We start from the raw sequence: 24,336 nt of genomic DNA, 5'->3' as shown, positions 1-24,336 counted from the left end.
CATTTTCTATTCTTCAAAATTTTACTTAAAATCTTTAATATTATCTGGATCAATAACCTTTTCCTTAAACAATGGAGAACATTACATAGTATTCCTATTCCTAAATTTGTAAAATGCCCTTACATAATTAACAAAACGCTCGAAAGCATAATTAATTCCAGACTCACATGATATTTAGAAACACAAAATCTTTTTTCACCACATAAATCGCAAAAATTGATCAACCGTAGATTCGTTAACAACAATTCATACAAACATATGCGAGTCATTAGAAAAAAAATAATAATTTTTTAATGGTATCCCTCAATATTGCAAAAGCATAGGACATAGTATGGAAACATAGGGTTCTTTCTTCAATCCAAAAATGGAATCTTAAAGGCATTATTCTTCAACTTGTTAATAACTTTTTGACAGGAAAAATCATTGATGTTAAAGTTAGACATACTCCATCATAGACATTTTAAACTGAAAATGGATTGCTACAAGAGTCTTCATTAAGCGTAACGCATTTTTTAATGGCTATCAATAATATCAGCAAATAAATAAAATCACCTGTTAAAATTATATACGCTGACGATTGTAACTTATAATTTTCAGGATCTAACATCAGAACTACTAGCTTACGCATACAAAAAACAATTAAAGAAAAAAATGGTCAATAAAGACAGGATTTAAGTACTCTCCCTAAAATGTTGTCTCTTCCACACGTGAAATATGAAGATGTACCTAATTCACGCCTTAAAATCAAATTTAATTTTTTTTTCTGGCAAAATTGATGAAAAAATTAAATTAACATAAATAATAAGTTCAAGTAAATAAAAAATATGTCACTGTGAACTTACTGTTAAATACATATTCTTAAAATGTCGCACCTATCAGAACGCCCGAACAAAATCAATTATAAACATTATCTCACCGAAAGAAGCATTCGATCCCAGACAAGAGAAAAAAATTACAGAATATATCAAAATATCCAAACTTATAACAAACATGAAAGAATAAATTATGCCACATTTAAAAAAAAAAAATGTTCATAGATAAAATTTAAGAATTTAACTCCAAATTTACAAACAGATGTAGACTAATAAACTTTGATTTAAAGCCTTAATTAAAATTGAAAAAAAATAATAATTCTTATAAATCATTGAACGATGGTATGAATAAACTATATGCATAAAAGTAATGTGTGTTAAATGAATAATTGTATTTTGAGTACTGTATTAAAGAGGCATATTTATTAAATTGAAGAGCTATAGCATGAAAATTGAAATATTTGTTTGTATTCTTTTACATAAAAATTCTTTACAAAACTGTCAATATAAATATGTTATCAGTATTAATACTAATACAATAGGTTTCCAAAAATTGTATACATTTATAAATTGGAATATAATTTTTACCTATGTAGTGAAACAGATCCATTTTGAATTTTGGTATCTCGCTGTGGTTTGGCATAATTGTTGGGTAAAAAATCTACTTCAATTGAACTCGATGGAGACAGCTAGAATGAAAGAACCCATGAGTTTAGTTATTTATTATCATAATGATTATTTTTTAATTATATTAACTTTAATATCATTCTATTTATAACACTATATTAATCACAAGAAATACCTTTGTCACATTTCTTCCTGACACTTGTAAATAATTTTTCTGAAAAATTCGTAAGTTTGATGATGTTATAAAATGTGTTTATTTAAATAATAAATGTGTATATTATAATGAAAACAATTTTAATTTGTAATTGCACATAACACAGTGAGTTGTTAGCATTATTTTTTAGTAATTATTAATATTAGGTTTTAGTTGAACAATTGACACTACATTATAATACTTGAATGTTACTGTTTATTGTTTTCATTAAATTAAAATACTATATAATATAATATATCAATTTATAACATTCAGTTTTTCAATGAATCGATTCATATGAGCATATTTTAACATATATTTTTTACATTTGTTAATTTTAATTTAATATTTTTATTATATAATCATTCATTTGAAAATATTTCTGAAATAACATTTATTTAAATTATAATAAATAAATTATCTGTATTTTTTATAACAAAGATAGTAAATAATAATAGATATAATAAAATAATAGATATGATTAACTAAATATTTTTAAATATTTTTTTTGACAAATCTCGTATTATTATAAACAAACGGGAAAATAACTAATTTAATAATATTTTGAGCAAATAATTCAACTGCTAAAATATATATAATTTAAATTTTTCAAAATAAATTGTTTCATTATTATTATTTATACATATTAAGGTGTATGACCGCAGCGGCGGTCATCAAAATCGTAGACTTACCGTTCATAACCACACATATTTATTCTTTTGTTAAAAAGGGAAATTTGAAAGGTCGGTAGTTCAAAACCGCATACATTTGGTTAACAGCTCCTTTCTCTCTGCACACTTTGCATGTACAGTTCACGTTGCCGGTTTCGTATGAACTTTTTTATCCTGGGACCTACTTGGCGTGTACCATATCGGGAGATATTTTCGTTTTTAATTGTCCAAGCGAGCGAGTGATCTCGCTCGGTCTCGAGGTGCACTCATGTTATTTTAGATAAATATACTTACTTGATGTATATATATGTATATAAATTTGTGCGGTATTGAACGGTTTAATTTGGCGAAAATATGTGGGATTATATAAAAGTGTGTGGTTTTGAACGATGACCTGATTTGAAAGTATACGGTAATGAACGACGCCCGACCGCAGTAGGCAAATGTTGACAGTCACCGGTGTATGTTCACATTTAACAAAAATTGTAGTGAATGTTGACAAAATGGTCTTAACGCGTTTATACACCAGTGATTGTTGACATTTACAATCGGTGTTTGGTAAGTGTTGACCACGCTTAAAACACGATGTATGTAAAAGGTATTTTTGTATTATTTTGTAGGATCGATAACATTTTCGATTGTTGTATTAAATAAAAACTAATATATAAAACTATATATAAAAAATTACTATAAAAACTATATATTAAAATATTAATTTTTTAAACTATAATTATTTATGAATTTGATATATATTATGTTGTCAGACATGTCAACATTCACTAAATAACTATTGCGCATGTCAACAAATACTGGTAAATGTCCGCATTGTGAGATATTTGAAATAATTGATAACATTCACCAAAATGATCAGTAAATGTCAATATACACCGGTGACTGTCAATGTTCACTGCCATGCGGTCATACAACCTTAACATATATATATATTATTTAAACAAATTTTAGTCATTAGTGATTTCATCAATTAATAATAGAAAAAAAAATATAAAAACAAATTGAAAGTAAATATTTTGCAGTCATAAAAATAGAAAGAAAAAGAAAAGACGGATTTTATTCTTTATTTTAAAAAGTATTTTTTGTGAGATATAGTGTCAATTCTAACACTTGAAAAATAAGAAACTGAACTGGTACATAATGAGTGTATTTCTAATATCATTAATTATTTGTATCTGTAATAAAAAAAAAGTTATTAGTATTGTGAATATATATGTTAAGTGTAAGACCAGACTAGATTAAAAACATAAAATTCGTTTTTGGATTTAGGTAAATAAACCAAAAAATAAACTGTATTCAATAATTATCTCATAAATATTGCACTTCAAATAAAATACGCGAATTAAATTTATTTTATACTAATAATTCTTAAGGTAAATCGATTATACCTATAATGCTGTACTATACTTTTATGATTATTATTCTCACTAAACGTTTAGTGTAACGTTTTTTCATTTAGCTTCTTTTGTGTTTTAGTGGAGTTTTTTGGCCGCCGTTAAAATATTAACAAACATATTTTGAATAGACTTTACTCGTATAATGCATAATTAATTAGATTGTAATGAAAAATGGAATTACAGTCATGTATTGTCTATGAACAGCGTTCAAATGCAAATATCAAGCTTTTAGTAACTATAAAATAATCATAATATATCAGCTTATTAGCAACTACGTTAGGACCTATCTTGCTAATTTTTTAAGTAAGCTTTAAATTCAACTACGCGCAAACAGTACTCGTATTAGTATTTTAAATTTAGTGTTATTAAGAGCTGCAATCGTATAGTTCACCAATTAGGTACGTAGCTTACATGCTTTTTTTTCGAATGAGTATTGCTTACTCTAAATGACCGTTTCAAACTGCCCGTCCTACGTCTCATTGATGACCACACGCTGCCAAAGAGCGAGTGATTTCTCTTCAAATTTATAATTGTTATAAGAATGGTATTTTTGAACTTATCAAATTTTAATAATTAAATTTAAAATAAATACCCTGTGCGACGGTTCGGGATTGTCATCGATGAGTTCATCAAGGTTTCCTGATATAGCTCTTTTGATTTCAGGACCAGCGTCATGTAAAGTGCGCAAACCAGCCTGTAAAAATATTATATATCAACGCGATGCGTGAAAAAATTTTAAAGCAATTATTGTGGTTTAATACTCGTTAACGCTGTACATTAATATAATATAATACGATTACCTGAAGTGTAACGGTATTTCGCGCTTCTTTGTCCCCTTCTTTTAATTCTTGTTCTTTTCGTTTTTTGAACCGACGGAAATAATCTTGAATCAAGAAGGTCGCGTAGAATTTGCCTACAGTCACTTCGTCGTCAACTGTATTATAATAAGTATTGCAATCGACGATAAGTATTGTACGGTATTACCTACATTAAATATCTACGAATAAGCGCGTGACAAATGTCTAACGTACCTCCCGGAGGCGGCACAACTTGGTCGAGAAGTTTCGGGTTGGTACGTTTCCAAATCTTTTTAATGACAGCTCTTAACTCAGCGTTTGCGTCATCGATGTTGCCTTCAGATTTTATATGTAACGACGTTCGGACGACTGCAAACAGTGTCGCGTTGAACAACACTGTGCCGTCACTATTTAAGGGCATGTTCATGGAAACCAGTCTCTGCAATCACAAAAAACATATTTAAACACACCGAATTAAATATTACATTTCATTTATGTTTTGAACATGTTATTTAAGTCAACAGATATCTTATGATTCTCGGCTAGCGATCATGATCAGCTTAGGCGTTGACAAATTATACGAATTATGTACGTTAAAAATAATTGAAGGTAGTACCTTACACGCGACGCGGTGCGGACACAGTTTACCGAATCCCAGAGGAGGTGATATTTTTCTCAACAACGTCACAACGTCCAGATGTTTTATTCTACCTTTGGCATCGGGATCGTATTCGCTCCACAACCTGATGAACTCGTCTAAATGATGCGGTCCCAGTATGGACCAATCTCTGGTTAAATAATCGAAATTGTCCATGATGACCGCGACAAACAAATTGATGATTAGAAATGAACACAGCACATAAAACGAAATGAAGTACGGGAAAGCAAAATCGGAACCGCAACAGTTATCATCCGTCTTATCTGCACCGCTATCGCAGAATACTTCGTTAGGTCGATAAGCACACGACATCATAATGTCTTGCCAAGCTTCACCTATGCGCATAAAAAAGCATAAAAATTACAATCAACAACACGCCTGTCATTGATTTTCAATAAACTTAAAAATTTACCCGTTGCAGAGCGAAATAGAATGAGGACGGCTTGAGGGAACGTCTGAAAATGGTTGTTTCTATGTATTGCAGATTCCTTGGTATCTTTTGCTATTCTTCCAAAAATCTATAATACGATTTTATATAACGTTTTTTGTTTTTTTTTTTTTTTTTTTTTTTTAATTGTATTGCATGCAATTAAATTAAAAATGTTCAACAGTTCAAATTTACCTGCATACCGATAACTGCGTATATGAAAAACAGCATAACAATTAAAAGTGCGACGTACGGTAGAGCTTGAAATGATTTGACGAATGTCCATAATAATGTTCTAATACCATCACCACGACTTAATAATTTCACTAGACGCATAACCCGAAATAGTCGAAAAAAGTTAATCGAAAGTTTTCTGTCTTTTTTCTTAGGAATGGTAATGTTAGTAGGCTAAAAAATATAAAAATAATTAAAAATTTAACTCGGTAGAGATTCAACACACGATTTATACATACTGATAAATTTTCAACGACAATATCAATAAAACTTCCCAGTACAATTATGAAATCAAAAACATTCCATGCGTCACCAAAATAATTCTGAAATAATAATTACAGATCGTCATTGATATCCTTGTACACAGTTTGGTTACAACAGTATAATTTCAAGTATTTCACTAGGCATAGTCGTTTATCGAATATACACATAGGTCAATTTGTTATAAACGTTATTATTAATAAAATTCATTCAGTTTTGCACTAAAACTATTGAAAATTATTGTAACTTCAAATGAAAAAAATAACTTCTAAACTGTATATTATAATAAGATTTATACGTTATATTTGTATTGCATAAATTACATTGAGTATTATAAATATTACTCCGCCCTCTGCTCGCTTTGCTCCGCCCGACTACCCCCTGCTCACTTTGATCGCCAACCCCCTGGTATTTTGTAGTTTTTGAAGTGCCATAATTTTTATATCACTGACTTTTTTTCATCTTTAAAGATATTCAATGTTTTAATTTATGCTAAAGAAATAGTATCAATGATTTTTCAATATGATAAAGAGGTTTTGTTTTTCAAAACTAAATTTATTAAATAAAATATAATATTTCAAAATATATTATATTATAATTCTTTATACCGTTGAATTTGAATAAACATATTGAAAACACAGTTATTTTTTATATCGTTTTTCACTAATGCATTACCTAATGTTACTTATTTAAATTAAACGATAAATAAAATATATATTTACGTATTATTAATATTATTTATTAACTTTTTTGTTAAAAATAATTTGTTGGTTTATTTTATTAATTTTGGATGATTTATATGGTACTTTCGGTTGAAAATAGCACCTTTATTATGTGAAAAAAAATGTCATTGTTTGATTTCGTTTAATTTTTATTTAATTTATTAAATTTGTTGTTAATATAATTTCACGAACATAATTAGTCTACCATTTAATAATTATGTATAATAATATGTAACTTGAATAGTATTTGACAAAAAGATAAAAATATAAATTATAATTTTATGAAATGTAAAAAAATCAAGCAAATATTCAAATTATGAGTTATTATTTTAACTGCCGTTAGGACTTTGATATTCAATTTACATTCAATTTTCTTTTAACGCACGCATGAAAATGTATCGAGATGTATCTTATCAGATATTGCTCTTGGGTGTTGCACGGAATATCTGTTTATTTATTTTATTGTTATTTGCTACAAATATTTTCGAAATAACAGATGGCAATTGATAAATACCTTAAATCGAAAAGCTGCTAGTTTGAAAACAAATTCCAACGCGAATACGGCCGTGAAAAACAAATTTAGCATATCCAATATGCTATCGTAATATTGGGGTTGTTTATAGAACTTCATAGCGAGTGTTATGGTATTGACCATAATCAACACGAATATTGTATATTCGAATGGCTGAGATGTCACGAACCACCACACTTTGTACTGGCATCGATGTTTGGGTATATAACGACGGACAGGTTTGGCTTTCAGAGCAAAAGCTATGCAGTTCCTCTAAAAGAAAAAAATATATATATAAATGCATAAGATGAGTGTGAAAAAATTATAACTCTCATTAATGCAAATAGTCACGATCGTTTCCAAGGATTGAAATCATAAGTATCGCATATTATTCGACGATAAGTTCAATGTTAATTCTGGGATTTGTCGTACAGTTAAGTTATAGATATAAATTTGAACAAGTTTTTGCGGAACTAATTCGCCCCAGTGAGTCTCGATACGTAATCTATCATGCTATAATTTATAGAACAGTTCCGTTTACTTGATTTTTATCTAGTTCGCAATTCTTGTACTCCTGTTCTCCTTCGTTTTGGAACGTTACTATAACGAAACCGACGAATATGTTGACCATGAAAAACGCTATTATAATTATATATATTATATAATACGCGGCCACGATTGGTCTGTAATTGTGAATGGGACCTTTTTCTTCTTCATTGGAATCGATTGATTTGTGCAACAGTCTGTAAATGTTTAATTGATGAACATACGTAATTATAACCGAGACAAATGCGATCTTACGAAGGCCATCCCTCAAACGTCGAAACAGTAAACAACGTGAGCATGGCTTTAGCCACATCGTCAAAATGGAACGAGTTGCGTTCCCATTTTCTATCTTGTTTTTTAGGAGTGTCCACATCACCGTGGTCAAACGTTAGATACAAACCTCTGCAAAATAATGAATTAAATGTAGAGACAATAGTTAAATGGTCCTAAATGTTTGTAAAACTTTTTACGTTTAAATAAAGATTATAATAATGAAAAGCGGTGTTATGATAGTGGTATGCAATTAGAGTAAGTCAATTAAATATCTTTCAGTTTTATTTGAAAATTATGATTTATTGATCGATAATTAGCTCATGGTTATGTGCGTAAAATAAGTGCATAAATTATATGATATACTAACTGGCATTCAAATTCTGTAGTTTTGGAAAGATCATTGCAGGAAAAGAATTTCCCCTAAAATCAAAAATAAAATATTTTAAATATTTGAATTACACATATTTGCTGAAAACAGTAGTCATATAGTTTTATTTGAAAATCAAGGAATCAAGTATTAAACGTCGTGTACTAAATGTTAACATGTATAAATAAAAAACAAAAAATAACATCATGCAATTAATTATTCTCCGTATTATTTTATTAGTATTTTATAGGTTAAAATATACTTACTGCTCAAATAGCAAAATTGTGTTCAAATACAACAATTATTTTGAAGCAGTAATTAGAAAAGACGTTAATAATTATTATTGATGAATGATATATTTTGCAATGAAATATACTAGTGTTTATTGTTATTTACTACAAATTAAGTTTTATGTTAGAATTATGTTTTGATTTGAATTAAGTATTTTGTGATAGATAATTAAGACAGTAATATAGAAAGTAAGCGTTTCAACAGTTGAATTCAATAGTTTGAACAAGCAATTTTATATTTTTTTTAATAAAAATCCATTTTCAATAAATTTTAAATTCCCTAATTGATTCTACACGATATTAAAATATTGTAACACAGTTATACTTAAGAGAGTCTAAAAATACCACAAAAAAATTGGGGATAGCGGCAAATATTATAGGGTATTTGTAAAAAAGAAACCGAGGTACATAATATACTTATATTCATATGCATTAAGAAATAGAAATAATAATAATAATAATGATGATGATGGTGATGATGATAATAATAATAAAATAATAATAATAATAATAATAATATTTATAATAATAATAATAATAATTAAAATAATATTAATAATAATAATAATAATAAAAAGAAAAATGTGTGCATAAATTATACAATCATGCACTATATTTTAAAAATGTATTATCTGTGATACTCACAAGTCAGTATCATTGATTTAACTACAGTTGAATAAATTTAAAAACTAATAACAAAATAATGTGGTATATATAAAGCAAAAATTCTATGTATGAAAATGAGTTTATTATATTGCTACGAAAATTAAATTGTTAAATATTTTTTAAATATTGACCATAATAATTTATATGTTAAACATACAAATATAATGATATTTTATTAATAGGATTATTTGATTTTATAAATATATTATTTAAAAATAATAATTAAATTATTTTATACTGCATTATAAAATTATGCTTTATTTTTCATACAAATTTAAACAAAAAGTAGATTTTATTGAAATTTTTATTTTTATTTTTTTTTAAAAAAAAATAACTTATTAGACTTTTTTGTCTATTAGACAATTGTGAAAAATGAGCTAAATTATAAAAATATTAGCTATTATAATACATACTTTAATTAAATTAAACTACATAATATGTATAATTATAAAATTATACAGGGCCGGTTTTAAGTATAGAACATTTCCCAGGGCACACTTTTAGAACGTAAATATAAGTACCTAATTATTAAATATTAATTACTATATTTTTATTGGTAGATAAAACTAAGATGAAACATAGCTGTATGGTCTGCATAGTCATTAGACAACGAATTTGGATATATGGATTATGGATTCAATTTTGGGAATCATCAAAATAAAATTATTTTTAATAATAGTTGATGTGATGACGACTGTTTAAGGTTCTATGAAATATGTATAATGTATAATTATACACAATTATATATATCATTTTTTCCGCATCTACCCATTGTTAGTATTTAATTAAAACAAAATCAAAATAATTTTGATAAATAATTTTAATAATAGATAATAAAAATAAATAAAAATATAAAAAATATAAATAAATTATTATAAAATATTATTAACTATTAATTATTTATTTTTGATTTTTCAACTATTGAAAAATCTTTTCGAAACAAGATGGTCCTCTCGGGATGATGCTTGTAAAGCTCTAAACTAAAATTGGTCTTAAACAAAGTCTGTGTGATATATCAGAAAATATAGAAGTAAAACCTAATACTCATAATGAAGCTCATGATTTATTTAAATTAATGAACAGTTTTGAAGTTACATTTATGTCTCTATTATGTGGTGAATTACTTCAACCATTTAATATGGTTACTTGTATTTTTTTCGTGCAGTAAGTAGGTATACCTAATAGTAAAAATGTATAATGAATGCATACCTAGTTAGAACAGCTAAAAATTAACTGTCAAACTGTAAACGAGAAAAGGTAATAATAATAATAATAATAATAATAATAGATATATTAATAGATATAAAATAAATTTGAATGAAATTGTATACAAAATAAAAATGCTTTACTGTGAGTTTTAAATAATAAATAATAAATGATTTATCAATTTCTACAGAATTTATTATATTCACCCAAAAAAGCTACAAAATTACCTTAAAAAGCTGAACTCCTATGACAGCAAACATGAATTGGAGTAAATATGTAACCAGCATGATATTTCCGATGGTCTTAATTGCAACTATCACGCATTTCACTACATACTATAAAAAATTAATACTATATAAAATATAAAAATAAAAAGACTAGATTTTTCCTAGGTGGTGTTGATATTCTTTAGTATAATAGAAGATAAATTTTTCTGAAAAAATGTATTGATAATTACTAGACACTACAATTAGTTCTATTTATTTAAGATTTATATAAAATTTAAGATATTAATTTTTAGTATATAAATATGATCCAAATAAATATTATTTCGAATCCATAAATAACATTCACTTAGTATTATTTTAAAATATAAAGAAAAGTAAAAAGTAAACAAAAAATAAACTAAAAGTCAATATAAATCTATTTAGGTAGAATATTTTTTTTAAAAAAAATTGAAAAAGGGTTAATCTAAAATTATTACACACAACTGTAATTATAATTATTTAAATCTAATTTTATTGTAGATTTTAAACCACTAAACGCATTCCTATTAAATTCCGTATAAATATTGTTTTTACAATGCTTTCTAACATTTAATTACGGTTTTTGAACAAAAACTGATATTTCTAAATGAAATATAAATCGATTCTAAAATATAATATAGTAACATCTTAGTTTTCATTAAATTTATGTAATATTATCATAACAAAAATAATAATAATAGTAATAATAACTACTAAAGGATTTTAAAAAATAATACCTATAGAACTAAATAGAATATGAAAATTTATTGCATGAGTTATAGCCTATTTTATGCTTACATCAACATATTTTTCTATTTTATAATTACAAACAATACGTTTGTAATTATACATATATTAATATTGTAAATTCGTATATATTAATATATATCTATTTATACTATATTAATATTAATGTACTCGTATGTATTACCATAACACTCAGTAACGACTTATAGCATTGTTATATTAATAAATTTTTGAACTAATCTAAAAAATAGCCTAAATAAAGCAACCACATATACACATACGTATGACGTATGACCAACTGTTTATATTACCATAATACAACAGATATATGCAAACATATATATATATATATATATATGTATGCAACAGGTATATTATCATATTTTAAATAACTTAAGAATTTACACATACTAATAAATAAACTTAACATTTTACAATTTTTATCACATTAACTAGATAATAATATAAAATTATTATTCGCTAATAAATATACATAAATAATGATAACCTACTTACTATATTAACACTTATATTTTTCTAAAACTATTATCATCCGAAGTCTATTCAAGAAACAATGAACAACCAAAAATTAGTATATATTTTAAAAGTTTTCAAAGAACTAGTAAAATATGTTTTAATTATGATTTAATATCGTGTAGATAAAATAAATAATTAATATTAACGTCAGTGGCGCACACAGAATTTTTTTTTTGGGGGGAGGTCAAGGTAAAAATATAATACATTTTACAATTAACAAAATTATGCAAATTCTTTACATATTTTGACTTAAATAATATCATTGATAATAGAATAGACTATTTTATAATCAATGATACTAGGTATTCAATACTCTTCATATTTAAAAATTGTAAATTTTGTAAATTTTTACCTAGATATCGGAAAAAATGTCGAAGGGGGGGTTACAACCCCTTTAACCCCTTAATTCCTCCCTGCGTGTGCCACTGATTAACGTTGTAAATATATATATATATGTATATATATATATACCCGTGTGTGTGTGTGTTTTTGCGTGAATATAACTATATAAAACATATTATCAATTCTATTACAAATAATATATTTCCTTTGGAATCATACAAATTGACAGTCGAATAAATATTAAAAACGCATAATTAATTGTTAGGATATTGTTAATGTTACAAAATATTACGTTAATTATTAAATTGATGAGTTATTTCAGTTAAGTTCGTCTTTCAGGAAAATGTCATAAGATAAAGAAAATAGGATATTAAGGGATAACAAGACATTTATGAGAAACCCACATCCGGGTACGGCTCGTACCTTAAATAATTGTACTCCAATTACAGCAAACATGAATTGAAGAAGGCAAGTTACCAGCACTATATTTCCGATTGTTTTGACCGCAACAATGACACACTGCACTACATGCTAAACATTTGGTATAGTTTTATTTTTTATTGTGTTTTAAGATAATTAATACAACTCAAGACAGCTAATTCAGGTATATTTTACATTTTTCAAACGATTAAAAATAATTGTAAGTATTATTAAGTTAAGCTATCAAAATATAGCTTATATTATTTGTAATTACAGATGATTGTATAAAAAAAACCGTATACATTTCTTGAGAAATAGTATTCACGGACACAAAGATCATCATAACAAAACTAGAACAATTTTGTCGCTTAAATTAATGAATAATTTATAATTTTATCTACAAAAATATTGACTTATTTTAATGAAAGAATAAAGTATTAATTCCATAAAAATGATACATCAGTATGACCGACATTATATTCAAATCACTGCATAAGGTACAATTAATTGAAAATAAATGTATACTTTATTGAAAAGAAAATTGAATACCAAACAAAATATCTCTCTACTTATACTTTTTCATAGTAAGAAATTAAAATATAAGTATACCGAGGACAGCATTGAATTCATAATGAATTTACTAATGTTTAAATTCATCATATGATTAGAATTTAAGGTAAATTAATAATATTTTTAACATAAAATAACTGCACAGAGTCTTAGTTTTAATATCAATGATACAAAGTCATATTATAGATATTTTATTGGTATTATTATAATAATAAAAGTAAAATAGTATATAATATGTATTTTTGATCGAAATGATGTACTCATTCGTTCCGTCGATAAAATACATACCAATAACTCGTAAAAACTATGGATATACATATATTTATATTAAAATATACTCGTCATTTTAACAAATGAAAAATTACAATTATTAATTTAATGGTGACATTTACACATAAATACATACCAAAGTTTTATAATTATTATTCATGATTAGTGTTTATACTAAAAATGTAAAAAAATTTTTTTATTAAATTAGAATTTCCAGTTGCATATATTTATAAACTAAATAATCACTGAGCTGTTTTTTTTTTTTTGTAAGAGCTTTATATTTATTTTCGTAACATTATAGTGTAGGTTCTAGTGCGGTGTGATTCTGTGTTATTTAAATAATATCACAGCTAATGCCTAGTGATATAAGTTTAGTATTTAATTTCTTCATATTGAAGAGTTACGATTAATTTAACATTTTAACGAACGAGTATTGTGTAATCATTGTGTATTCATCGATAACACATGGGAACAAATAGAGAACAATGTTGTTTATTTCAAAATGTGTGAAAGAGATTTAACCTAATTTTTATTTTAAAAATATTTGATTTTAGTAGTTTAATTAAAATTAAATATAAATATAAATTAATATATGGTGCATTAATCATTCGAATAATTTTAAACAGAACTCTGAACAACTATTTATTTATTATAAGTGTAAGTCATACTTGCAAATATTCGTGTTATTATGCAATATATCAATATTGAAATGATAGATTTGATTATTAATAGTTTAAACAATTTTACATGTTTGAAGAATCAAATACATCAATTTAACTATTCATAATATTTAATTGAAAAATGCTTATATCAAGAGAATTTTTTAAGAGCTACCCTCATATAACTAATATATCTAATACATTTTGAATCTAATCTGTAATTATGATAATCGATTATTTTTCAACAATCGATAATCGACTGTCAAAATTAACAATCGCCCAACCCTAGTAATCACATGCAACAAGGTACATCATAAAGTTATATATATATTTTTATTATTGTTGTTTCATTATTTTGTCAGTCAAATATATTATTATAATACAGTATATTTTATGTATAAATATTGAAGTTATTATTTTATTATATAATATATAATATACTATATTATACTATATTATTGTCCACTCATAATTGTCATGTTAAATATATTTATTAAATATATGCTTGTTCAAATATAATGAATTAATAACAAAATAATAAAATGGCTTTTAATAATATATATTATGTATATTCATTAACACCTAAAAATTCATAATAATTTTTTACATATGTACTTACTTTTAATCCTTTTGCTCTATTTATAGCACGTAAAGGTCTGAGTACTCGCAGAACTCTTAAGACTTTTACTAATGACATTGGTCCCGCGCTAAAATTTTGAGTACTGCCATTTTTAAATAGTATATACTGTTCATATAAATCATACAACAACAAACCTTGCCATTTTAGAAAAAACTGTCAACAGCGAGACAGCAACTACTAAAAGATCCAATAGATTGAAAAACGATCGACAGAATGCTCCATCGTGCATTACAAAACCATAAGAAATGATTTTAAAAATTATCTCAAAAGTGAAAACTGCCGTGAAGAAATGATCGAATTTTTTTAAAACCTATGAAAAAGATAATAGTTATTTATTACAACTATAAATAGAATATCAATTGTTTCGAAAAGGTAAATATTTCGACTTACGTTGTTTCTATCCGAATCTGCTTTTAACGGATCTTCTGCAGCTAATAAAGCCGAAGAAACCATTATACATACTAATAAAAAATTACTAAAGTAAGTATGGTTGCAAAACCAATGGCAGAACGTTCGAACCCTAGAAATATTTACAAAAATATTTATTAATTTTACAAAGTGAATGTTCTGAAGTAGGTATATAGATTACATTATAATTTTAACTAATAAATAATACACTTATAAATTTGTTTTTATTGCAGTTTAGTTTTTATTTTAAACGTAGTGCGAATTTAATAATGAAAATTTGAATAAATTCTGGAGAAAATGGTTTATGAAAATAAGACTAAAGTTATTATATATGAGTATATTTTCCTCTCCTAGATCGTAATTTTTACTATAAAACCAATTATTGTTATATTACTCGATATTATAATTTTATTTCAGTACTGTACACATTCTTAAAGATTTTTCATTAATAATCAATGTACAGTTTTTATTCATCATTTATTGAAATCAAGCTTAGCTATAATATATAGGGGCTTGTACTATACGTATTATGACAATATATTTAACAAAATAAATAAATAAATATTAAACATACTGTTTTTAATAATTATATGTAAGTCATTATAACTTCCATTTTTGATTTTTCAATACTTAGGTAGTTTTGATATTTATTGATTGTTAATGATTATATTTATAAATATAGTGAATGAAATAAATAAAATGAGGACTCAAGTTACTCGCCTATTAGTTGGGGAAAATATGAAAAACGATGAAGCCTGAGGAATTGGCGGCATCCCTTTATTCGCATTGTTGAGTTCCGACATCCGACGAGCACGACCTTCTTCATTTTCTTCATCTTCTAAGTCAAATTCATATTATTATAATAAATTTTACAAAAAAGTTAATAATTATAACTTTATAGTCTAACCTTGGTTATTATTTGGTTCAAAATCAGATCCTTCTTCAAGATTGATTTTAATGTTACTGTCACTTTCGTAATCTTTTCTTGACGAACTGTGTAAAATACCCCAAATTTATTAGATTTAAACAGAAAACAATGCTTACTAATTTAAATACTTACCTTTGGTCTGAAAGTTCTTCTTCGACAGATATTCCTTCAGAGTTTTCACCTTGATATTCATTTTCCCTTTCTCTCGTTTGGCTATTACTTCGAGATTTTTGTTTGGTTTCCGGTTGCTAAGTGTAACAAATTAAAAAAATTATTAACATAATTTATTCTGTAAACCGATACATTTATTCAGTAACTCACTTCTTCTTCTTTATCTATAGCAGTTAAAGACTCGGCATCAGCTAAATTATCCACAGCGATAGCCAAGAAAACGTTTAAAAGAATATCTAATTGATTTAATGGATAAGGTTGAATATCGAAAAAAAATGAATACGCATATTGTTGTTTTTAAATTTCAATTGGAGGCTTAATATTTTTAAACGCACCGATAAATATATTGGTGAGTAAATTAAACATTAATTAAAATTAAATTAATATATTAATAAAAAGTTATAAATAAAAAAATAATTTTAGGAATGAAAAATCAATATGAGTTGTATGAATTAGCAAATTAAAGTAATTTTATTTAGATACTCGGAGTAGTAAGTATAAAAAACACTAGTAAAACACAGAATAATAGTATTTAATTAGTTATTAAAAATATGACTCACACGATTATTGTATAGTCATTTAGTCTAAGAAGTAGTCGTAATAATAGTTTAATCGTTAAATTATACTTTATATTATTAAGGTTAGATTTTAGAAGTCACGGTAGATTTTGATTTTGAATACGTGAATTTTTTATGTAGTTATTTAAATAAGATATATTTAGTATACGAGTACATGATTTACGTATTGAACGTTAAAATTAATATAATTGATTCTTAGATGATTATTTCAATGTGTGTAAACAAAACTACCATTAATAATATAAGTTTGATAAAGGATACAGTTACCGCAGATAAACAATATAATAAAGTAGATGCAAGCTAAAATCCCTGGTGATGACACACCGTTGTAAGCGTTTATTCCATTATACATCACAACATTCCAATCCTCACCGGTCAATATCTGAAAAAAAAAACATGAAATTAATGTTTAAAAACGTGAATCGACAAATATTAAGATAAGTCTATAGTTAGTATCCTATTATCAAATGTATATCTCAAATATACCGACATAATTATTATAATTTAAACGTAATTTAAATTATAATTTAAAATGTATTTGTATTAAGCAGATTGAAAAACTGATCACATTTTTTTTAGAACTTGATTTAGTAGCTAGACAACATTTATTTTTTTAACAATGCGTACTTTTTCTCTTCAGTTCTTAGGATGTTTAATTATTTTCTCTTCGGACCTTTTATTTTATAACTTTTATTGTATATTATTCAATATCTATGTAAATACAAACTTAAAAATTTTTAACAACAATAGAAAAAAAAAAAATTCTATTAGGAATATTTTTGAAAGACCATAATATCACCAGTGCCTGTACAAATATTCAATGGATATGTAAACAATAATTGTTAATGAGTTTAAGTTCATATGAACTTAATGAATGACGTTAAAAGTATATTCCGATATTGTAAATTTTCTCTATTCGCTGATGATTTAAAATTATACCTAACAATAAATTCAATAGATGATTGTGTTAGACTACAAGAAGAGTTTCATCGTTTCTCTAATTGGTGTAAAGAAAACCACTTAAAAATTAATGTAAATAAATGTGCACAAATTTCATTTACCAGGAAAAATAAACCGATTTTACATAATTATTCATTAGACAATCATAAAATCAAAATAGTCTCTTCTATCAAAGACTTAGGTATCATACTATCATCTGATCTTACATTTTCTGAACATATATCATATATTCATAATAAAGCGATGCGCATGTTAGGGTTTATTAGGAGACAATGTTGGAACTTCAATAATATTCAATGTCTCAGAACTTTGTATTGTTCGCTAGTTCGATCAAATATTGAGTATGGGTCCATATTATGGAACCCATCGCAATCTGGTCATATAAATAGTTTAAATAAAATACAATCCTACTTTTTAAGATATTTGTCAAATAAATTTGCTATTCATTGTACAATTGATGAACTTGCGTCAAATTTAGGTTTATACACCCTGTCTTCCAGAAGAAAATTTTTTGATATCTCTTTTATTTACAAAATATTAAATAATCAAATTAAATGTCCTGAAATTTTGGGGGAAATAGATTGGTTGGTCCCTACTTTTTACTCAAGATCTAAATTAACTTTCAATGAGCCATTCCACTCACAACTATATTGTTTTAATGGACCTTTATGTCGTATGCTTCGAAACTGTAATGAATTTAATTTCGATTTTAATTTTGATGAAGAATCTAAACTTCGGCTTTTATGTCTAAGTTTCAAATAGAAAATCACCAAACTGTATTATGTACAACTCTAATATAAATAAGTAATTGTAGATAATTAAAATTATATATAATTGTTAGTTTTTAAAATATACAAACATAGAAATAAGTAATTAAAATTAAATACTACTATTAGATATTATTATTTATTATTTATTATTATCATCATTATCATTATAACTTATATTTATAATTTTTGTAAAATATGCTGAAACTCAATTGCTCTATATGGGCGTTAATAAACTATTATTATTATTATTATTATATCGATTAAATATTATTATGTTAATTATTAAATGTACATGTTGACGTTTTGAACTTAAAAATTAAAAATAAGTTTACTCATAAATAAGATAATAGGTATTTGATATTTTGTGTATTTACTAATTAAATATATATTATTTTTGACAACAGGAAATAATATCATACTATAAAAAATATTATTGGTTTATTGAGACTTAGAACAAAAGTTGAGAATAAGATCATTTTAATAAATCAGGGTGAGATTATACTGATTTTGTACATCGTTATGCTATTAGTCGTTAGTAAAATAAAACTGTACGTCATATACGAACATGTTAGGATAGGTTCATGGAAAAATAACCTTAAGGCACTAATGAATAAATATTCAACCAGTATATATGATGGGCATTGCAATTCATATTATAACTTATATGCGACCCATTATGATTATTTCATTAACAACCACTTACTTGAAATACAGTTAGTAAACTCTGCCAAAATGTATCAAAATTACTACGTGGCTTGTAATCTGTGGCTTCAAAATTAAATTTTCCACCGAATACTTGCATCCCCAGCAGTGCAAATATGACGATGAAAAGAAATAGTAAAAGCAGCAAAGAAGCAATGGATTGTATCGAATTGAGCAACGAGGCGACTAAATTTGAAAGCGACCTCCAGTACCTTGAATCACAGAAATAACATCATGCCATGAAGTGTTCCGTTCAGAACATCAAATAGGTTGCAGTCTAATATTACTTAGTAACTTTAAAAACCCTGAGTAGCCGAACACAACGTAACACTGATACTCCGAGTGGTAACATTAATGCCGTTCGCGTTAAAATCGTTTCGGTTATACTTCCGATTACTACGAAACAGTCGAATCGATTGAAAAGCGAAACAAAATATCCCTGGAGGCAAACATATATTAATTCATTAATACAGGTTTCGATAATTAGAACAATCAGTACACTTAAATTAAGTTTAGTGCGTAGTTCGTTGTCCAACACGACCTACCTGTATTCCGAGGCTATACATTTTTAACAACATTTCCAAAGTAAAAAGTGTAATGAAAAATACATTTGTTATTTCTGAAAAAAAAAAAAGAATTAGTAAAAAATCAAATAATATAATAACACAACTTATTATCCGTAATTTGATCACACGCACCTTGAAAATCATCTAACCATTGTGGTTGTTTATAATGTTCTGTTGCTAAAACACCGGTGTTCAAGAACACTAAAATAATAATCAACCAATAAAAAGCTTGCGACTTCACAGCTTTTCGACAAGCTCGTCTAGCCCTGCGATTAATTCTAAAAATATGCAAATCAATAGTTTTATAATCGACAAATCGTTTGATGAGATCACCAAATTGTAAAAAATATACGGAACTTGTCAAAATTTTTCCGCTTTTTTTTCCACCACGATTTACTTTGATCCACTTCATCACGTTCCACATTCGTCGATTTATTTTCATTTACATTATTATCTAAAATAATTCAAAATAATAGTATTGAAATTACGAATTCATTATTTGTCACAATAAATATTATTCGATTTAATGCTATCAGAAAATTAATAATTTATTAATTTTAATTTACACAATAACGAATATAGGATTTATTAAAATAATAATATTTTGATTATATCCATGAAAAAATTCATATATTTCTTGATAATATAATTTACTTTAAATCAGATATTGATACTTAAAATCAAAGCTTGCGCTAACGGGTAGTTATAAATTAAAATGGATAGTTGTAAAACCTACTTGGTCAGTACCTAAAACCCGTGAATTATCTGTATTGTTGGCATATTTATTACAATTTTTTTTTAATTTTATATTTTTTTCAGAATTTTTTCAGATTCATCACAAATGTTATTAATCATTAATCCATTTCATAACATTCATGATATTATTATAGGTTAAATAATGTACACAATCATATACACATGTATAAGACTATATTTAATGGTTAAAATAATCATAAACAATAAAATATATTATTATCTATGGTAATAATGTGTTAATTCAATATTTAAATCCCCACTATGATTATGTGATCTTTACGCTCGGTAATAATTATAACTTTTAAGATTATAATTTATCGAGTAATTAATAATGGGAGTGTACAACATAACTATATACAACTTTTATATTGTTTTAATATGGTTAACGTTTACAATAATTTTCATCGTGTTGCATTCGTTTTTTTTTCATTTTCATTTTTCATTATTTCCATGTTTGTGACGTATATATTTTATTAATATCTAATAATTACATGTTAAATCATAATTCTTAGTAGGTATTAGAATGTACATTGTTCATTTTATTAATACTTGTTTACGTAGTTTATTGAAAATGTACATCGATATCCAAGAATCCTTTTTATGGATTTATAGTAAAAAAGATACCGATACCTATAAAAACTTACTATAATAGATAACTAATAGATAAATATTTAAAAATAATTACTCACTTTGTTGATTAGAAGATTCATCTTTTTCATCTCCGTCAGGTTCAATATCTTCTGCTTGTGTTATCCAATCTAAATAACCTCTCAAATCTTCTTCAAGTTGTTGTTTTTCACGAAGTTTCTGAAAATCTCCTCTAGCTTTTGCCTTTTCTCTTTCTTTAGAAAATTCTCTACAATAGGGTTAAGAACGATTAATATAATAATTATATATTGCCTATTATATGAGGTATAGCTTAAAGAAAAAAAATTACATACCCGCTCAACACACCAAGAATTAGATTCATAACGAAAAATGCTCCTAGGATGACCATTGAAACAAAATAAATCCATTGCCATGAACTTCCTAATGAATCTTCAATCTAAGCATATAAAAATAAATTAAAAATTATTCTACTTCAATATTCCTAGTATAAATGTCACGCAATGAAAATTTAAATTTTACGAACTATTTATGAATGGAAATTAATATAAATCACATTTTGTATAAGTTATCATATTATAAATAGAGGAAAATACATATATTTATTATTTATATAGGATGACAATCAAGTCTCAATTGAAAAAATATCTTAATAATGTAATTCATTTTTTCAAGAAGCTTATGTAATACATTTATAACTATTTTTTAATTATTAATTCAAGAGTTAGTATTGTATTTACACTGTATAAAACGTCCGTCCATCCTTCAAGTGTAATACACTGGAAAACCGTTAACATAGACAAACCGAAATTGTCAAAGTTAGTTATTCCTGAATTCGGCCCATCCCAGTGACCGTGGCATGAATAATTACCAATGAGAGTAGCGCAATTGAATCCACTGATTTCGCCGTAATCACCTTCATCACATGGATGAGGATCATCCATCACTGCGACAGAAGACAAGTTCCATTAAACTATGTTATATACTGTGTGCAACTATGCATCGATAGGTGTTATCGTATGTCATTTTGTATAAAAGAAATATTAATAAATCTACGACAAGGTCAAAATGTAGAATTAGTTTAATTATTGGATTTGTACTGTACGGTTATATAATAACAAACTAATTTCAACTTAAAAGTATTTCTATAAAATATTGTTCATCGTGTATTATATACAATATTTTTTCATGTACATGTTCATCAAGTTTCTCATTAAAAAAAAAAAAGAAATATAATATACAACAGTTGTAGGTATTTTATTTGATTTATACACATATATCATACACTAACTGATGTGACACGTGTTTTAAAACCTAAAAAAATTGATACTTATAAATAAGACCTACAACAAAAATAAATCCTAGGAAAGGGCCTATTTAATTATCGCACACGGGCCTCCTATTTTGATGACTGATCAAGACCCGGATTATTTTAATACTCATGGCATAAAAACTATACCCCATCCTCCATATAGTCCAAATTTTGCCCCATGTGATTTCTGGCTATTCCCTGAGATCAAGTTTTTGGTCTGTAGTCGGAAAATCAATAGCAATCTAGAGATAATCATAGTTGTGGAAGCACGATGCAAATAACTTGAGAAAGAATGCCTGGTGTTTGTATTTAAAAAGTAGCAAGAACGATGGAAAAAAATATATTATTACCGAGAGATTTAATTTGGAAAATAAAATGTGAACATGAATGATAAAAAAAAATATTTTTTTTCTGTATGACGTTTATATCATTACATTTCGAACAGCCTACGTATAATTACATTGTATGATAAATTGGTAAGTGGGTAATTATTTTTGCTACTTAATACCGATTAATTATAATGTAATCGACACACCTGTGAAAAGTCTTTCAACCCATTATTTTTCTATAGCAATTTATACACTTGTATTAATAATAGAGCTTAGAGATGCTAGTGGAAAGAGTTTCTAAGTAGTTTTGGATATAGGTCATGCATAATTATAACAGATTATATTCTTGAAAGATAAACAAATAAAAGTATGTATCTTGGATTATGATCATAATAAGGATGGATTTACGATGTCGAAAACAAAGACGTAATTATGAGGACACAAACGACCAACGGTAAAGTTTAATGTTTACATCTCATGTTGGAATATATGATGTTAAGCAAAATATTGTGTTAGACTTTAATTTGGGTATTACGATCATAATTCTTGTTAAACATTAAAAAAACCGAGTGGGTAATATGTCAATATTCAATTCGTTCATGTTAAATTAAAATAAAGACAAACAAAACTTATGCTATCATGTGATGTACTTATATAGGTACCTGATATTACACACATGATAACACCTAAATAAATTAAATACATTTAGTTTAAATAATGTTTTACTTGTATCATTTTCCCAGCAGGTAGTGTGCAAAGTTCCAGAGAACAGTTCTAGTCCGATAATTGCATATATGATAATCACAAATATAACTAAAAGTGCAATGTGTAGAAGAGGTACCATAGCTCGTAAAATGGAATTTAATACGACTTGTAAACCTGTAAATTTTAAAAAAAGTACAACATATATTAGTGTTGTTAGAATATTTGAATCGTGAAAATTATATTTTTTACATTTTTAATTGTTTACACAGTTAAAGCTATCACGAATCATATTAAACGAATTTCAATCAAAATAAAATAATATAACATAATAAGATAATGTGGAATAGTTTTTTGTGTCTTATTTAATTTATTCCACGTATACATAATAATAATTACGGAATATAGTACAAAGTATTTTTAAATCTTAAATAATACGATTAAATAA

At 25.8% G+C, this 24,336-nt stretch overlaps 1 protein-coding gene across 12 annotated transcripts in view; it reads right to left on the bottom strand.

The window, feature by feature from the left end:
- LOC112683606 (voltage-dependent calcium channel type D subunit alpha-1) overlaps positions 1–24,336 on the bottom strand; it is a 45,525-nt gene that overhangs the window by 7,700 nt on the left and 13,489 nt on the right. For 3 of the 12 annotated variants that reach the window (XR_003148651.1, XM_025555393.1, XM_025554739.1), the window contains exons 6-37: positions 23,913–24,065; positions 22,286–22,491; positions 21,881–21,984; positions 21,629–21,795; positions 20,541–20,637; positions 20,316–20,461; positions 20,163–20,236; positions 19,905–20,056; positions 19,619–19,829; positions 17,447–17,567; positions 16,758–16,843; positions 16,569–16,684; positions 16,416–16,501; positions 16,229–16,346; positions 15,491–15,620; positions 15,235–15,410; positions 15,080–15,182; positions 12,965–13,072; positions 8,509–8,561; positions 8,124–8,270; positions 7,864–8,065; positions 7,326–7,595; positions 6,068–6,151; positions 5,790–6,002; positions 5,580–5,685; positions 5,126–5,502; positions 4,744–4,948; positions 4,513–4,646; positions 4,305–4,406; positions 4,124–4,228; positions 1,615–1,653; positions 1,401–1,501 (exon numbers count right to left, since the gene is read on the bottom strand). Coding sequence is in view for 11 of the 12 variants with exons in the window: in XM_025555393.1 (XP_025411178.1) it covers positions 1,401–1,501; positions 1,615–1,653; positions 4,124–4,228; positions 4,305–4,406; positions 4,513–4,646; positions 4,744–4,948; positions 5,126–5,502; positions 5,580–5,685; positions 5,790–6,002; positions 6,068–6,151; positions 7,326–7,595; positions 7,864–8,065; positions 8,124–8,270; positions 8,509–8,561; positions 12,965–13,072; positions 15,080–15,182; positions 15,235–15,410; positions 15,491–15,620; positions 16,229–16,346; positions 16,416–16,501; positions 16,569–16,684; positions 16,758–16,843; positions 17,447–17,567; positions 19,619–19,829; positions 19,905–20,056; positions 20,163–20,236; positions 20,316–20,461; positions 20,541–20,637; positions 21,629–21,795; positions 21,881–21,984; positions 22,286–22,491; positions 23,913–24,065 (4,492 nt within the window). In the remaining variant the exon portion in view is untranslated. Of the gene's footprint in view, positions 1–1,400; positions 1,502–1,614; positions 1,654–4,123; positions 4,229–4,304; positions 4,407–4,512; positions 4,647–4,743; positions 4,949–5,125; positions 5,503–5,579; positions 5,686–5,789; positions 6,003–6,067; positions 6,152–7,325; positions 7,596–7,863; positions 8,066–8,123; positions 8,271–8,508; positions 8,562–10,897; positions 11,006–12,964; positions 13,073–15,079; positions 15,183–15,234; positions 15,411–15,490; positions 15,621–16,228; positions 16,347–16,415; positions 16,502–16,568; positions 16,685–16,757; positions 16,844–17,446; positions 17,568–19,618; positions 19,830–19,904; positions 20,057–20,162; positions 20,237–20,315; positions 20,462–20,540; positions 20,638–21,628; positions 21,796–21,880; positions 21,985–22,285; positions 22,492–23,912; positions 24,066–24,336 lie in introns of all 12 variants that reach the window. The other 9 variants (XM_025554946.1, XM_025554817.1, XM_025554891.1 and 6 more) reach the window with 9 other exon arrangements.

This window comes from Sipha flava, unplaced genomic scaffold (genome assembly GCF_003268045.1).
Source record: "Sipha flava isolate LNK unplaced genomic scaffold, YSA_version1 0_pilon_pilon, whole genome shotgun sequence".
Taxonomy (NCBI): Eukaryota; Metazoa; Arthropoda; class Insecta; order Hemiptera; family Aphididae; genus Sipha; species Sipha flava.
Note: the sequence above shows the minus strand (reverse complement) of the source record. Positions and strands in the feature narration are given on the sequence as shown.